The following is a 17,855-nucleotide window of genomic DNA, read 5'->3' on the forward strand; positions in this document are numbered from 1 at the left end:
TAAAGGCGCCGCCGAAATAGCCAGGCTGAAAAGGTGCAGAATATATAATAAAGCAAATTGCTGTCTTTTATGCGTTCATGCGCGCGTACGTGGGTTGGTGGTGCAGATCAAGGTTAGATCCTCAAAAGGGATCTAATTAGACGACGATTGATCTATTACTGGCTCAATCTAGCCGGTTAGCCATGACGGATACCATAGCAGTAGTCCACTTCGTCAGTCTGTACCCATAATGTTCCAAGAAGCACGGCCGGGTACCGGGGAGAGCAGGGAGAGCTTTTCACGGTTCTGTACCTATCTACAGTACCTAGTCAGCCCAGTTAGGGTTGTGATTGTCACTCGTACTATGGTAGACGTAGGTAAATGGAGTTTGTACAGTACATCTAATCCGGATCTCTGGGCGGTCGAGGATGCGGAGATTTTCTTCGACTAGGGCCAGATGGAGCCCTAGAGGCTGTGTACTCTGTACTTCCAGGTTTGTTGCTGCAGTACGCGCAATAGAAGGGTCGGTGGTCCCCACCCGTACCTGTCAAGGAGCTTTCCCCAGTGGGATTTGCATTATCGACAGGGTAATCCAAGTACGCAAGACATGGTAGAATGAGGCTGACTTTGCGCCGCGATGTCATTTACAAGCAGCGGTGACACATGAAAGTGCTGGATCTTCGCAAAAATCGAAAATTGTAGTCCTGCGCTTTACCCCAAAAAATATGGGTGTTGCTTTCGCCAAGTAGGCAACGAGTTGCAAATTCTCCATTCCTATTACATGCTAATTTATTTGTCAGCCCAAGATCAGACGGTGAGTGGCGTCGGGATACATGAACGTATTTGCAGATTTGCACATCTTAGATGAAAGTAGGGACGGCATCGTGCCGAAGCGGCCAGCGCAACATAATGGAACTTTAAGATGCTCCCATCATCGGTAAACCAGCGGTATGCAAAAGGAGAGTGGGACCCGAGCAAGTGGAGCTTGAAACGGTCCTAAACAATCAGGAGGAGTAGACGGAGAAGACGTATCCATTCTCACGTCTCAAGCATGAAAAATACAGCGTCGGTTGAATAGCTTGCTGCAGAAACGAAATATCCTCACCTTGATTTGATACACATCGCTTCGCTGTCCAGACTTCGAAGTTGCAGACATCCACAAAGGGACGGTCATCTGATGTATATGTTCCGGCTGCGCAGATCAGGGGACACGGAAGCTTGCGGGAACAGTTCGCGAGCGTCAGAGGACACAGAGCATTGATGAGCAATGTCATCTCTAGACAAGTAATGCCTTTATTAGACCGAATGCGTAGAAGACGAATCACATGTTACGCTGTGATGAGTAGGTGGTGCATATACCACCACAATCACCAACACAGAGTCGCCGTATTTGAAAGAATCCATAGGGTAGGGTGTGAGTTTACTTTCGCGGCATTGACGCCGTATGCGGCCGTCGAAGCGTCTCCGGCCTCCTAGGTGTCTAGGTGCCTACTAGGTAGGTGTCTAGGTAGGTGCCTAGGAGCGCCACGCAACGCTACACAGCAGGTTAGAAGGCCACCTCAGGGCACATTGCGAGTCCGAGCTTTAAATTGGCTGCATCGTCCCTGCGCACATGCAGTGGATAACCCGGACATGTCCAAGATGTCAAGGCCTGCAGTGGACCACACACCACACACCCAGGAAGTCGGAAACAGGGGAGACGAGGAGAAAATGACAGGGCTCGATCAGTAGAATTCTTCTAGAAGGAAAGGCCGAGATGCCCGGAATTGTCAATGCGTCCCGCAGAGCCAATAAAATCTCATCGTACGAAGGTGGGCAGGATAGGCATAGTTCCGCGTATAATATCAGATATTGCAGGTGTGTAGTATTTGTTGTTGCAGTTGTTGTTGTGGTTGTAAGTAGAAAGAAAGAAAGAAGATTTGAATTGATTTTAGAGGAAACGAGAGGGGCTAAAAGCTTTCTGGCGTTTTGGAAACTAAACCCGCAGGCGCCTCTTATGTCAAACTTGACCTCTTCTTTCCCAATACAAGTTCATTAAGACTTCGAAGCCGATACGGTAAAAAGCAAGAAAGAACCTTATCATAATTACCTAGTGCCTACGTAGGTCGTAGGTAATCGATGCTTGCATGCACGTGTTGGCCCATCCCTCCCGACACGAAGTAGGAAGTTACGATATCCAATATCCAATATAGTGGGTAGCTATCTAGCTGAAAAGGATAGAGCTACGGATAGAATTACGGATGCGGACAGTAGCGTTTTTCTAATAATAGAGGCCGGTTGAAAGATTGTAGTAGATAGTACCTTCCGTGTAGTACCTGGCCTTATTCCTGGCCTCCCTAGCAGCCCGGTAGCCTAGTAGGTTATTATTGATGTACATGTCTAGGTAAACTTGCTCCGTACCTTCCTATCTATACAACCCAGATCGTTTGCAATTTCCGATCTTGCAGCATAAAGTTTTTTTTCTTTCTAGAATGTCTTTTTGTCGCTTCCCTTGGCCGCAATTCTATTCTTGTTTTCCCTTTACAACTTCATATATGCGATCTTCCATCGTTCGGCGTCACAACATCGTCGAACCTAGTACGAAAGACGGGGTGGCTCAGGCGTCTGAAACACCCCTGGTCACGCACTAGAAGCAATTTCCATTCTTCTAGAAGCCCGAGTTCGCGACTAAATTGCATAATTGATCTTTTAATTGCTTGGAGTCATTGAAACACGTTTCGTTCATGCGAGACTTTCATCCATTGAGCTCCTGTCTTTTCAGCTTCTGACCCCCATTGACATGGTCATGGTGGTCATGGTCCAGCCTAGCCAGCCTCGAGGTTCCACCGTCCATTGGACTTCCCACTTTCAATCGCATTGAATCGCGCAATATTACGATGGCCCGGGGCCGGGATCCAGAGAATTGGGACCACTTGTCCACCACCTCCGGACCATGGGCCATGGACCTTTTCACTATTCTAGGTAACAATACTGCGAGGTACTCTATGCTCTGAGATTAACGATACGATGACGACTTTCTACACCCAGCCGTTTGCTTTGACACGTACGATGGACGGACAGGCTGAGAGAGTAGAATGGAGAGAGGGCGAGAGAGAGAAAGAAAGGGTACAGCGTAAACGCGAGCAGCAATGATGACCCTGCTCGGTTATCCCGCCAAGTGTCTCCAGCCCCCATCACTCTCGATTGATTTGGTGACCCGAGCATCATCGTCATGTCTCCCGAAACGTGAGTCCGCTAATCTCTGTTAGTTATTCTTTTCGTCTCTTCTCCATCTACTACTGACTCCTTGCCCTATTGCTACATCCCTACACGCCCCTAGTATCGTTCGACATATTTGCTTACATAGAAACCAGGTTTCATTAATCATGGGTTGTTGTGACCTTGAAATCGCGGCTGCGCTGACAGTGTACCTGGAGCCTCCGTTAGTGGGCTCTAGTGTCATGTTTTCCCTTGTTTTTTTTCTCCTCGGCAATCTATCCAGCGTGTTCTGTGGCTACTTGCAACCTTACCAAATTTCACTCGCCCTATGGCGTGTCAGGGATCCGAGCTCTTTTTAATTCCTTATTATAGCCCACCCCAGTTCCATTATATCCCCTCCAAGCGGGCGAGGGAGAAAAGTGACCCAGTGCTTTCCAACTGCCCTAGCAGCCGAGCATGGGCGCGCCACCCTTCACGTACAGTACACCCAGTCAACCGGCATTCTGACCCTCCAGTGATTGCCATTGCCTTGGCTTCCTTGGGTGAAAAAAAGAGTTGAGCAGGGGCCTTTCTGTCGTGAGTCTCTGGGTGCGGCCCACACTCGATTATTCGCTTGTCATGCTCTGTCTACTACAGACACTGCCCAACTGCGTGGTAGGGTCCGTTTCAGCTTTTTATTTCTCCATTCGGCTGTCTTGTTTTGTATCCTTCTATGCGTTTTCCAGACGTTGCTCTCTTTGGATAATCCTCGACATTTGATAATCTTGTTTGGGGCATAGCTTGTCAAGGGTTCACAGAAGTCGACTGTACTTCTCACCCTGTCAGTGACTTAAGAGTACCTCCTCCGTTGTGGGCTACCGTTGCCCCAGTTGCATCATAACCTCCGGCTGGGGTATCTTCTATATCCGGAAAGCTGACCATGGCATAAGATCACCAAATTATGCTACCGTCATCGCCGGGCGAGGTAACCGAATCTCCACACCCGTTCAGGAACGATACCTGTCTCGCACATGGCAAATCAGGTCAAGTGCTTTAACCTGTGGATGAAAAGAGAGGTAGTCCAGGTTGTCTAGGTACTTGCGGGTCGTTCCTAAGCTCGTCCCTGCCTGGACAAAAACGAGAAAGAAGATCAGACGATATAATGCATCCCTTGCCCTCTCTTGCTCATTTTCCATTTTGACATTTTGTCACCATATATTAGTCCCAGTTAAGGAATCTAAGAAAAAGAACGGATCCCCATATTCTACAAGGCCTAGGTGGCAATGAGATGTTAAAGACACACTACGCGGGCTACCCCGAACTTGATTTTTAATTCTTTGGCTTACGAGAATCCGCCGCCCTGCTGCAAGACCGTCTTACCTTGACACCACACAATCACACAACATCCCGCATCTAACCAAGCTCACCGACGACTACCGCTGCACCCAGCACATGTTCCCGGTTGCTGAGCAAGTAAGTGCTCAGCCTACTAATTTACGAAATTCAATCCGACAGGACGGGCCTCATCATCGATACCACGCGCGAAACACGCACTCCCACTTCGCAACCGCCGGCGCATCAGCAGCCCCGAGGGGCTCCAGTCCATCAAATTCTTTCTATACAGTCTCCGGCGACCGTCCAGAGCGGTTCGCTCTGGCGGAACCCATGCATCGACGGCACACTGGCGGGCAACTATCGAGTAGGGCCGGACTACAATGTCGATTACTCCCCGCAAGAGTCGCATCCGGGCGAACAAAACCAGACTCCACACGCATACGACACCCATCACCATCAAGGAAATCCAATGCAGCACGCCGGGCACAGGAGCTTACATGAACCATCACAGTCGCACTCTCACCACGCCATGTCGCAGCATCACCCCGCCCATCATCACCCGATCCTAATGGATCCGGGGCATCTTGGGCCTCGACACATGGGTCATCAGCCTTCGCATTACGGACCGACGCCGTCGCCTCATGCTGTTGTCGGTCCGCCGCTGTACCCGGCGATGACGCCAACCCAGCCTCCTCATAGCGCTGGATCGAAGCGCAGTCGTCCGGACGATCTGGACTTGTCTGTTCCTGGTATGTCCGATCTCGATCAGGGTGACCTCGACAGTATGCAGTCTATGGGCGCTGCATATGCGCAGGCTGCCGGGGCAGCTCCGACACATCACCATCACCGCCTACCAGATCAAGGGCCACCTTCAAAGATGATGAGACGCGAAGGAGACGGAAGCATGGGGCCCGCAGGAGGTGGCGCCCCGAGTGTGGTAGGACAGGTTGGAATGCCGGCACCAGCGCCGAGGCCAAGGGGGCCAAAGCTAAAATTTACGCCGGAAGATGACGCACTACTTATCGACTTGAAGGAAAATAAAAGCTTAACATGGAAGCAAATCGCGGACTTTTTCCCAGGGCGTTCGTCGGGTACACTACAAGTTCGCTATTGTACAAAGCTCAAGGCAAAGACAACACAATGGACGGACGAGACAGTAAGTTGACCTTGTTTTGGGCGCACACGTTCGGATTTTCCGACACAGATGTTAATTTACGGTTGTATAGGACCAAAAGCTTCGAACGGCGCTTCAAGACTACGAAAACGAAAAATGGCGCTTTGTTTCCAACAAAGTTGGTCCAGGATTTACGCCCCAAGCATGTCGAGAGCGAGCCACGCAACTGATGGGAGGAGATACTGGGGAAGTCGGGGAGGAGAACTTATAGCAATCAGCGTCTCCGCCAGGAGTGTCAGCTCCTGGGTCCGGGGACACCATCTATCCACAGCAGCTCCAAGGTTAGGAGCCAGCAGAGTAGTACATACTACGACCATCACCAAACATACATAGACGAGGCGAATACAAACCGATGAATATACTTCAGCGCTATTATCGAACGCTTCGAACGAATACCGACAACTGGGGATCACGAGTTAGGAATCGATCGTGTGTGTTGTTAAATCAGCGAAATTAACGAAGAGAGGGGGAATTATACGAGCTCCTAACGACTTATCATCCACCTTACGGAATTACCGATCATTAACACACGGCGCACCAAACAGAAATGCATTTCCCTTTTTATCTACTACTATCGCCAAACCAATATTTGTACAACAATAGTAATGGGCCGGGGTCTACTCCTGTTCTTTGGCCTCCGGGGGCGGGTTATTACTTAATACTAGAGATACCAAACCACGACGGTCATGCCATTTACTCGTAATATTGATATTTTAACGACAAAATTTTAGAGGTTACGGTGAATGGGGAAGGCGACGGGGACAAACAATGCTTTGAATTTTCTTTAATTTTCACAAAAAAATAACTACTCAATACATTTACGCGTGGGTTCGAGACGACGGGCGTGTCTACAATAGTATCTTCTTTTTGTTCGACATCTAACTACGGTGACAGCACTCTATCGGATGCGGGTGCGTGAAAGCATAAGGGAAAAGAGGGCACAACCAAATTCTACGTTGACCGCAACTTCATGGGCGGTTTGGGTATATTGGGGATAAGGACGGGGATCTTAAGGAAGGCTCGAGATGGGAGGATTTGGCAGAGATACCCCGGACGAAGTACAATGGGACGCAGAAGACATCCAATTCACCGTATATTCGGAAGACTCAACCTAGCATATCGGCTAGGACAAACGTTGCAGCCGAAGGAAGTTTGGGACCCGTTCGAGAGCGGGTAGAGAAACAGCATCAACCGGAGTAGGAGGCGTGTGGCGAATCAGAATCTAAACTTTGAGGAAAATTCCGACGAGAGTTTTCCGGGCATGGGGCCGCGAGAGACATTTGCGAGCGCTGGAGTAGGCAACTGGGGGTTTCATGGGCGAAACCGTATCCTCGAGGAAGCATCCGTATACGATATTTCATGACTATCATAGCTAGCTACCTAATATTTTTGATTTACTACATACTTACATTACTAATGATTTTTCCAATCATTCGCGCTTCTTTTTTCTTTTCTTTTTTCGCGATCATATTTCCTAGTTTGCAAAGGTCACGTCACGTTCGCGTCACAGAGAAGAAAAGAAAAAGAAAAAAACATATCACTAACATACGGCAATGGTGTTGAAACGGCCCGCATCATGATTCGTATCTTTAATCTCGACAAGGCGGTAGCAGTTTGTACCATCTCGTGTTACATTGCGACAAGCTTACCTACCAGGCTTACTGCGGAGCTACCTATCCATCAAATCCCGTACATACCGATAAGGGCTTTTCCTGTCCTTAGCTGCTGAACCCGTTGCTGTACTGTTGCTGTATAATACCAGCCACTTATTTGTGCGCACGGGGTTAATGGCAAACCCCCCCCCCTTCCCCCCTGGAAGCTTGCTTCGCGCGTGTGAAACATCTAACGTGTTGTGGCTCCTCCTCCTTAACTCCACAAGAGAGGAAAAGAGTTGTGAGAGAGAGTGAGTGAGAGAGAGAGAAGGAAAGTAACCCTTACACATTCACACGTACACGGCGAACAACAGTAACAGCTGATGATAGATGCCTAACACTTTTCCAGCCTGCCTGCCTGTAGGAAGACACGCAAACTCCGCGGGTTACCTGGGAAGGATCTTGTATTGTACAGCGTACTGTGTTATTAGCCTGCCCAGCCTGCTAGGTACCGTATGTATTACAGGGCATGTCGAAAAAAGCAAGGCAGCGCCGATTTTTTTTATTTTTGTTTTTTTCTGCCAGCAAAAGATGTGATAATAGCTTCGAGTTTCGAATTCTCAAGGGTCTTCTGAAGGACTTATGGCCTGATTACAATATTCACCGCTTCGCCTTGCTCTAGCAGTCTGGGGATATACATAATACGCGCAATGCGTGGGAAGAAAAATGGTACCCGTAGCCTCAACGCTCAGTGGGCGTTATATACAGGTAGTTACAGGTAGGCTGGTAGGTACCTACATTAAACTCCAGTAATACAATGCGATAGGTAGCTAAATAAGAACAGGGAGGATAGGTAAACGTGCAAGGAGGGCGCTAGGTACCACGTTCTTGATCTGGGAACCTTCGATCTACAGTACCCTTAGAGCTGCACGCTAATCACGCCGGCTCTTGTTGCTGTCTGGGGGGGTTGTCCCGAGGTTCGCCACCGAAGCACTGGATTGGCCTGACATGGTGTTAATTTGTGTGCGTCTGTGTGCTGCTGGTGTGTGGTGTGTGCGCTGTCATTGTCACATATAACACGGCTGCGATATAACCCCCATCCACTTCTCAGTTCCTGTGAGCTGTGTTCCCCTCCAATGGATCAACTCAGGCCTGAACTGCCCCTGGCACACGATGCGGAGGCCGTGGGGAATCAGAAGTTCGAATAAATACGCATCGTTGGCTAGGTGTGGTGTGCGTGGTCTCATATAGATTCGACTACACGTACGCTCACTGCGGAAGACTCTTACATATACCGATGAGACGCAATTCGGCCTCGCCTTCAGTCTCGTGCTTCGAAGCGGGATTTTCTCGAGCCTTTCGTTGGCAGTATTACTTTGACAACTAGTAGCGATCTGACCAACACGATAATATATCGTCCCGTCGTCATCGTCAGGCTGCTGTGTCTTAGCCTTACGTTTTGCGTGATTCTTCAGCTAGATACGTCCGGGATCCCCTGATCTAGCAATGCCGAAACAGGGCTAGTTAGATGCTGACAAGTCTGCAAGTTGCTTGTTGAAAGAAGCAACAAGTGTCTTGCGGTGAGAAGACAGCAGTTCTTTGCATATGGCGCTTGCCTTCCATCTGCCCTGTTGGCGATTATGTCGATATACCATTCTTTTGCTCTCTATGTTATGCCTAAACTAACAGTATCTCGTACCGCGGTTCAAGCTTATTGATTCTTATGCACACGTGGTATAGTAGAATCCGAGGGGCTGTCGATGAGATTCGATTTCAGGATTCACGTAGCATCAACCCACCATTCATTTGGGATAAATAGCCATACCCAGAAAAACATCTCGGGAAAAGGAAACAGCATAACGTCTGACTGGCTTAAAAGGGGACACCGGTCGTTCCTTTCAAGCGTAAAATGATAGGAGACAGAATGATGGGACTTTTGGAAGCCTTTCTCTGGGCCGCACATGCGATTTGTCGTTGACCACTCGGTCGGTGGTTGTCCGCTAAACTTGATGGGTGGAGTTTAGGAGTTGGGAAGCTGCAAAGATGCAAAAGATGCAAAGACGATGAAACGTTGTAAACAAGTAAGTCTATTGGATCCTGGTCGTCATGGTTGAAAGATCTCCAAGGTCTTCCAGCTTTCAGCAGGTTAGTATGGCGTCCAAGATGTGTGGTGGATTTACCCGTGGCGCACCGTGCCGCTCCTCGCTGCTAGTGCTGCTGGTGCTGCTGACGTGGTTATGCACAGCAATATACCAAGATATTCCAGCGGTGTGGGATCTCGTTTCAACTGCCGCTGGCCCTATGTACAGTGAGGGGTCCTGAGGCGCCCCTGTTGCTGCAGCATTCCGTAAGAAAAATCATTCGCACATTAGGGAAATTCAACTGCACGAAAGACATTCCACTTGCGAAGCAAACATGGATGGCCAGGTCCAGACAGCCCTCGGCAATGCAGCATGCAACGCACTCCCGCGGTGCCAATTAAGCACTGCTATAACTAGAACCGGTGTTTCTTCTCATCCCCGGCGTCGCGTTGCCTTCAAGTTAGATTAGAGTTGAAACTTGGGTCTTTTTAGTCAAAAATGACAGAATCCGATTTGGTAACTGTGCACATAGGCAAACTAGATTCCGATCGATCCGGATCTTTCATACCTAATAGCGGAATCGAAGACCCTTGTTTGATAGATGTGGCTCCATTAACGATTTTTGAGTTTGAAGGGCTGACTGATATTCCCATGATCGGCCGATGTCTAAGACCGAGCCTCTTGAGGCGCTCCGAGTTTCCTTTATGCGCAATGCATGTTTAACTAGCGATTTGTCTGATCGCCGTTGACGATTCTAAACCTGGAAGAGAAAACCCAGAAGGGAAGTATTCGCCAGGTACCTACACATAGCAATAATGACGAACTGAACTATTGTTCGGCACCTTACATGAGTTGCTTGATGCAAGTGCTCAAGCAAGTTGAGGCTGAAAATAGGATCTGCTCATCCGAAATAGTTCTCCGTATCCGATTGGAGGGTGACGTGCTTCTGGTCCCTAACTAACACTCCAATATAGGTACCTTAGTATGGCATAACCAACCCTAATTCCAATTCCCTCTTGAATTCGAAATATTTGCTTGGGGATGGTTTCTTGCGCCTATTCATAAATCGAATCGAACGTCAAATGTCATTACTTGATATATCCGCTCCGGTTTGCGCGGCCAATCGGAGATTTCCATTTAACATCGTCGTATGCAAGACCCCAATACCGCTGTTACGGTATCCCGATCTAGTGCTCCGTGTTATCGTGAAGTTCTCCGGGTGGGCCAATTTGCGGATGATCCGCCCCCCTAGATCTGCAATGTGATTGTCGCATAAAAATCACAATAAAATCCTTTTTTAGTCAGCAGATATTATGAAAAACATTTAAAAGCTCTGGTTATAAATTATAAAAATAAGTTAGCGTAATTGATTTAATTACCTATCATTCGTAATAGTAATGAAATAAAAATTTTCTGTCCTAGTGGGCGATCCCGAATTTTCGGAAGGTCCGAGTGTTATAGACATCGCGATTATGCCTAAGCTCCCGGCTTAGTGGGCTTCTTTTATCGACAACCTGGGATCGATCGGCAGGTTTAAACTCCTGCAAGGCTACGGAAAATGAGTACGAACTCATATCCCCATACCGATCGATGATATATCTAGGTACTAGGTAGTTAGTACGTATTCCAGAGGAACTCAAGATATTACTATTACATGAGTCGTAAAGTTCAGGTAGACAGTAAACACAAATTTTGTACAGTGTTCGTAAATCGATTGATCGAAAGTCGAACTCAATCGTTGCTAGGGTACTAGGTTAAGGTGCTAGGTAGGTAAAAATTATGATAGGATAGCAACATGATAAACTGGTGCATTAGTGCTCGTCGGGCTGCCGGACATTGTTTCAAGTTTTGAGGCCTGACGATAAAAGGGGGGTGGTGTTTTGGTAGACAGAAGACAAGTGTAGGATTTGTCAGTTCATCCGATGTGTCCGTACTCGTACCTCTTGGAAGGTGTCAGGTAAGTCGAAAGCACCTAGAATGGCTGTACTGCGGGGGGTAATAGCACGGCCATTAAGAGATTCATCGACCCTGTCGGCGATGCCTATATCGTTGTCGTATTAATGGGGTGCCACGCCTCGCCCCAGGGCAGGCAAGTTCAACGGCTTGCAGTCGGACAGCTCAGCCGACTCCACGAAAAGCTTACGGAGCCTTGACTCCTTGGCCAGTTTGCAGACAATGAGAGAATTGCCAGCGACTCAAAGGTGGTTAGTCGCCAGGAAGGGGGGGTCTCTGCAGCTGCAGCACAACGAATGCGTATCTCAAGCCAATGCGATCATGCGGTGAGGACATTGTCAACCCCAATCGCCAGGTAAGAAGTCGGTTCATCAGTCAGCCATAAGTAAGATGAGTCTGGTTGATAAGGATGATTTGGTCACGGGTGGTAAAAATAAAGATGAATTGAAAGAGGAAGAGAAGAGAAGAAGAAAAGAACCTTGTTAATGGAAGAGGTCAAGGTTTCGTCGTGTGGTCGCGACTTCCAGCGGCATCATTTCCGCGCTACTAGAGTAACTTTATCGTATCATTTGTACACATCTACATATCTACATATCTACATATCTACATCCATGATATGTATCTACACAGAGAATCCCTCCCTAACTTGATGAGGTTGTGGGTCTTCCGGTATTTGGGGGCCTGTTTCCATTCGTCTTAAGAGACGACCGCTGTGTAATAGAAACATCATTATATCCCTTACCTATGTACCTATACTTCAACCATTAGTGACAGCGGTGCTCGGGTTTGCTGCAGAGTCTCGATTGTATTAAGCAACCAGGACTAAGCAGATATTTCTTAACTATGGAATATCTAAGGTTCTAAATACTCACAACTTCAAAAAATGTTAAGATAGAAATACATCTTTATTGAATGACATGTATAATTATTTAGAAGCGATATTTGATAAATCTACCTATATACCGGCCATTCGTCAGTCGTGATTTAGAAAGTTTACAAGAGGAATGCGTTATTCCAGCTGGGAAGTTTCAACTATATAATATCATATCTTTCTAAGTAGTTACCTATATAATTTTCTTAAACAGTCCTTTCCAAAAACCCATGTTATCGACCACAACCCATTCATTGTTATTTCTTTAGAAATAAGTACCTTGTTAAGAGGTACTTCGCTGTAATACAATCCTCAAACACCTATAATGGTTTACTTGGTGTAATTTGAGGTCATATTCGAACATGTTACAAGTTCTTAAATGTAATCTCGTTTTGTATATCGGACTGACTTGCCTATAGTGAAAGTTCGCGACGATTGAAATAATAAACCAAGCCAATTATGTAAACAGGCTGTAGAAGTCTCATATTACCAAGTGTGATAGGCAAAATATCTTTGTGAAACTCTGCTAGATATAATATAGAGAAGTATCAAGATTACACTAAGAACTCTGCCACCAGAATTCAGAGGCTTATGTATTGTAGACAACCTGCGTAAATATGATAGCTATTTAGGCGCTGCTTTTGTGTATATTTACAGACAACGAACTTCAAATACCTATATGGCTTGATATTTGTATAACATTTTTCAGCATGGGATAAATTTGTCAGTGGAAATTATGTCATGGAACAAGTAATAGTAGCAGTGAGCTCGCGAGAGACTCGCAGAATAGTAGTAGTCATATCCAAACCATGATCAATGCGTGTTCTTTCTCCTTATGTCTTTAGGAAACCTTCGGTCCTCGGCCCCTTTTACATTTGGGCACTCATATGCTACACAAACTTTATCCCACGCCCTAACTCTTCTACCAAGTTCACGAATTGATCAAATAGAACAGTCACCTACCTACTCAGGTATAAAATGTAATAACTTCCAGATATTCTTGTTCTATAGCATTCCAAGGTCTCTAATATAAGTAAGACATATTTAAGAATAGCCCCATTCATAGGTGAGTGGACAAACCTGGACTGAGACTTGGATATCATCCCATATTATTAGCTAACATCATACTATCATGTCAACTTTTCGTATCGAAATTACAGTTTGTTCCCCTATTTTGGTTTTCATATCACTACTAGGTAGGTATCTACTTGAGAATGAGATTAGAAGGATACCTTTTTAAACTCGTAGTTGGGGGATAACGATAATTGTGATAATTTCAAGAATCATATATTCCGTCACTTAGGCCCCCTTTGTGTCACTTCACGCACACTTAACCTACTATGTGGGCTCATACAGTGGAAGTATGTTGTCGGTTGCCAGTCTAAGGGGCAATTGAAAGGTGTCCAGAAGAGGTGATATTCTCCTTGCAAGCAGACATCCAACAATTCGATGGTCCTGAACTTACCTCCTATGATCAACTATTTACTTTACTCCCAAGGAAATGTCTAACCAATTCACCCCTCGTCAGTGCTTTCCCATCTAAAACCAAAGCAATCAACTTCTCATGCGCCGGGAGCCCGTCCTCATCATCGAGGTACCTTGCCGTCTCTACTAACCAACCATTGAAATCTTCGATTTCAGTCTTCTTCCCTGCTCTAACATCCTGTAGCATCGAGCTCGTATTCTCTGCCACCTTCTCACCGACACTGTACAACATGACTCGCAACTTTGAAAAAGAGAACCTCTCCACAAGCTCCTCTCTCACCTTCTCAAGTCTTTCTTCCTCACTTCCCCCTATCCCTTTACCCCCATCCCCTTCCCCTGACAAGAGAACCCCCTCCGAACTCTTATCCCCTATCAGCCCCCTCAGCGTCCTCCCGGCCTCCTCCAGCAACACATCAACCACATCCAGGACCCCATCCCCCCTATCCTCAAAGACCTCCCCATTCTTACACCGCAGCACCGCCGTCAACGGATTAATCACCGAATTAACCACCAACTTCTCCAACTGCGCAACCCACAACTCCCCCGTCCCAACCCTCTTCGCCGCTAACCCAGGTGCCCCCAAAATCCTCTCAATCAGATACTCCTCCTCCGTCCCCTTCCCAGCCCCAACCCCAACAACACCAACCGCCACCCCCGCCGGCGAAGCCAACAAGCTGCGAAACGGGGCTAGCGCCGTAACCCCATGCGTCGTGACACAAGCGCACCACCTCGGACTTCCCCCATCTCCACCCCATCTATGTGCGACATACGCCTCGCCCAGCGGGGGCCAAAGCTTGCACATTCCGTTCTGGGAGAACGCGACCTCCGCCCCGTCGCTTAGATACCCCCTCACGCGGTCGACCTGGGGCATCGCATCCGCGGCCTTGGTCGCTACTATCAGGTTTCTGATACCCTTACTTCTACCTCCGCCTCCTCCCATACCTCCATCTCTGCTTTCGCCTTCGACTTTGCCTAGCTCAGAATCCGAATATAAGCTGAAACCCGGCTCCCTAACCGCCCCGAAATCCGGCTTAACATCCGTCCACCACTCAACATCGAACCCCGCATCCCTTTCCGACTCCCCATCATTCCGCACGATCTCAACACCAGGGCTATCGCGCCAGTGAGCCAGGAGTTCCTTCCTATGCACGACGAGCGTGATGGGGGGTCTATCGGGGGCCTTGGCGAGACAGATGGCGTACAGACGGCCGAGGTTGCCGACGCCGAGGATGTATATCCTGCGGCGTTCCTCGCTTGCGCTTAATACCTGCAGTGGCATACCAGTATGATTCTGATTCGTATCACGAGATAGATTCGCCGGTGTCCAGGCGTATAACCTCGGGGGCTCGGAGTGGTCTTCTAGGATGCGCTGCAGCCATTTCGCCGTGACCTGGTGCGAATTTGTAGAATACGACGGCGAGTGTAAAGGCTTCATGCTACTCCTAGCCCATCTAGTAGCAGTATTCATGATAGTCCTGCTCGTATTCCAGCGCGAGTCCTCTTTCTGGGAAGGAAAGGTGAGAAACTTAACGTAATTCCCCGCGGCAGTAACCAATTAAATCCCGATTAGGATACGATACAGAGTTCCGATTGGCTCAAATTAGAAGCTTTGCGCTTCGGGGGATAGTTATAGCCATCACGTGCTTCTGGTAACCTTCTTGTCCTTAGGTATGCAACCCCCGTCTCCTATTCTATTTTATACAACTCTTATCGAATATTTATGAATTCGTAATATACTAAGGAAACCAACTACGTAATAAGCGAGTCACCGAGACAATTACTCATCAAATTATAGGAGGCGCCCCTATTACTGACAGCTAGGAGCACTTCAATATGAGGATGGGAATGAAGTTTGCATACTAATTAGCCCCACCCCGACATTAAACTCAGAGATTCTGCGTGTGCCATTGAACGATCCATCGTGGCCATTCCAAACCCAAACACTTGATATCCATGGAGAGACTTTAGAGACTTCATCGATAGCCAAAGCATGAGAACGGCCTGCTGTCATCCTAACCAAATGACTACTAAGCCTGTGTCACAACGTCCGCAAGTCCTAGGCCGACTCCCTCTTCCGAAAACGCCACACCATGGTCAACTTCTAGAGGCTCCTTGTGGAATCGTCCTTCCTCCATCTCCTCATCCATCATCTTAGTCGAATGTTCTCCAAGAACCGTCTGTTCCTCCTCTGCGGCAGGAGGAAGAGGCGTCAAGCAAGCGGTGAATACGGTAGACTTCGTGTCTTCCTTAGATAACCTGGGCGTATGACAAGGAGACATGGTGGTGTCAGATAGATGGTGCTCTTCCGTGGTTCCGGATTCGACCGAGGAACTGCCTTGAGATGACACGGATTGGGCGAGTTGAATGTGCTCTGCGTCTGCAATCGTTTCGCCTTCCAAAGACGAGTAACTGAAGGTGTCCATCGAAGACACAGAGGAGAGGATCGTCGAGGCATAGGCTCTAGGCTAGTACAAATTAGTCTAATGCGAAGGAAACCCGAAATGAAAAAAATCATACCCAGAGTACAGGTCTCAATCCGATGTTCTCCAGTCTGCTCGGATGAATAACTGGTCGCCCACAACGTTGAAAGCTGAATCCGATAGCCGCAGAGGGTGGAATAACGCCATTGACAATCTCGTCGAGATTAAGGAAAGATCTGCTTTCAGCTGAAGGACGGCATCTCACGCAGCACTTGAACTGGCACTCTTCATGTTCGGCAGGGACCCAAGCCTTAGTACCACTCATGTGCTCGAATCCCGGGGGAGGCTCGATTCCGGACGAGTCCTCGTTGGCAACTTTGAGGACCTGCTCCATACATTAGCGTAAATAACATTATTGCGCAAATGAAGGGTAACTTACATGTTCCCTCTGGCTCAAGATGGTGCGGATCTGCTCGGGTGTGTACGATTTGAATTGCTCCGGCGTAATCTCACTGAAGAAACTGAGTCTATCTGATCGGCTCTCAGGACTCCGAGGACGAACGGTTAAGTTGTCCGAGAACGATGCGCCAATCAAGTCGAAGCTCACCTAGAAAGAGGACTCGGTTAGCTGCTACGCTCGGGCTGGGAATGAAAATGAAGGATGCGTATTACCGGGCGACCCTTCGATATAGCGTCTTCAATGAGAAGCTCTCGGTCGGTTGTGCATCGCCAGAGCCATCCCTACTGGCCTGGCAAGTTGCAGATGGAGCACACGAGATTGGGATCATACAAGCGGGTCATCGTTAGATGGGTGCACGAAGGTCTGAACGTTGAAGTCGGCGGGACTCGGGTATGATAGTCAGACTTCGGCAAGGCCGGCTTTGCCATTGCCGGTCGAGGTGTTTTCGGTAGTGGATTATTCATGATGAAATGAATGATGCGCGATAGGATACCAAATTAAGAATTTTGAGAAGAATGTTGGAGTTGGTCGGTTTTAGTTTTTACTTAATTGTGTTTGTCGCGCGATGACCACCAGAAAAATGAGACTGATTAGACGTGTCTGGACGCGACGTGGCCCGCCAATTACGGACAAACGTATCCTAATATTCAATAGCCTATTGATATTAGTGAATAGTGGCATTGATGTAAGAACACAGTCCTAGAATAATATCGGAAATCATGATTTAAGCAATCTTCATAAAAAAAATTGTTCTCAAAACCGCGGTTTTTGACCTTAATGAAGTTCGCGGATTGGAAGATATGGATTAGAATGAAAAGCGAAAGTTCCTAAAGTTTCGATGCGATGGGACACTGTATAGATAATTGTGGACATCAAACCTTAGAACAATTATTCCAAGAAGTTGGTAAAACTATCGCAACGCTACTGCCGTAATCTACATACATATGTGAGTAAGGGAGTAAGGGGGGAGGTGCCACCTTAGCTTAGAGTATTAATAACGTTAACAGCTGACGGTCGAGTTGTGTACGGGTCCGTAATTCCTATTCCCCTCCCGAAAGGAAAGAGCACTGTATATAGAAAAGACGAGGACGAGAAAGGTTCTTAAAGCTTCCATTCGCCTTGGCAAACAGTCGTTAATCATCATATTGTGATCCACAAGTTGAAGCTATTCCCAACGACGTCGTTTCCCTTCCAAACCTCATTTTTGGAATTTCTGAGCTGGCGGGTGGCGATATGGCTCGTATTTATTCATGCTCCAGACAGTCCAGATCATGATCGTTATCCATACCGTCTTTTCAAGCCCGCTCTCTTGCGTTAACAGGATGCAT

The 17,855-nt window shown here is 47.6% G+C and overlaps 2 protein-coding genes across 2 annotated transcripts; one reads left to right on the plus strand and one right to left on the minus strand.

Moving 5' to 3' along the window:
• Positions 1–4,348: 4,348 nt before the first annotated feature.
• GGS22DRAFT_29248 (uncharacterized protein) lies at positions 4,349–6,044 on the plus strand. The gene is made up of 2 exons (XM_047966725.1): positions 4,349–5,647; positions 5,718–6,044. Exons 1-2 carry the CDS (start codon positions 4,961–4,963, stop codon positions 5,874–5,876), a joined length of 846 nt encoding a protein of 281 aa, XP_047817183.1. The 5' UTR covers positions 4,349–4,960; the 3' UTR covers positions 5,877–6,044.
• Positions 6,045–13,636: 7,592 nt separating this feature from the next.
• Positions 13,637–16,991, minus strand: GGS22DRAFT_190009 (ketopantoate reductase PanE/ApbA C terminal-domain-containing protein; the record flags this gene model as incomplete). Its single annotated transcript, XM_047964929.1, has 5 exons — positions 13,637–15,151; positions 15,690–16,112; positions 16,165–16,452; positions 16,507–16,674; positions 16,842–16,991. 5 exons carry the CDS (start codon positions 16,989–16,991, stop codon positions 13,637–13,639), a joined length of 2,544 nt encoding a protein of 847 aa, XP_047817184.1.
• Between the last annotated feature and the right edge of the window lie 864 nt (positions 16,992–17,855).

Source organism: Annulohypoxylon maeteangense, assembly GCF_022496945.1.
Source record: "Annulohypoxylon maeteangense strain CBS 123835 unplaced genomic scaffold GGS22scaffold_12, whole genome shotgun sequence".
Classification (NCBI taxonomy): domain Eukaryota; kingdom Fungi; phylum Ascomycota; class Sordariomycetes; order Xylariales; family Hypoxylaceae; genus Annulohypoxylon; species Annulohypoxylon maeteangense.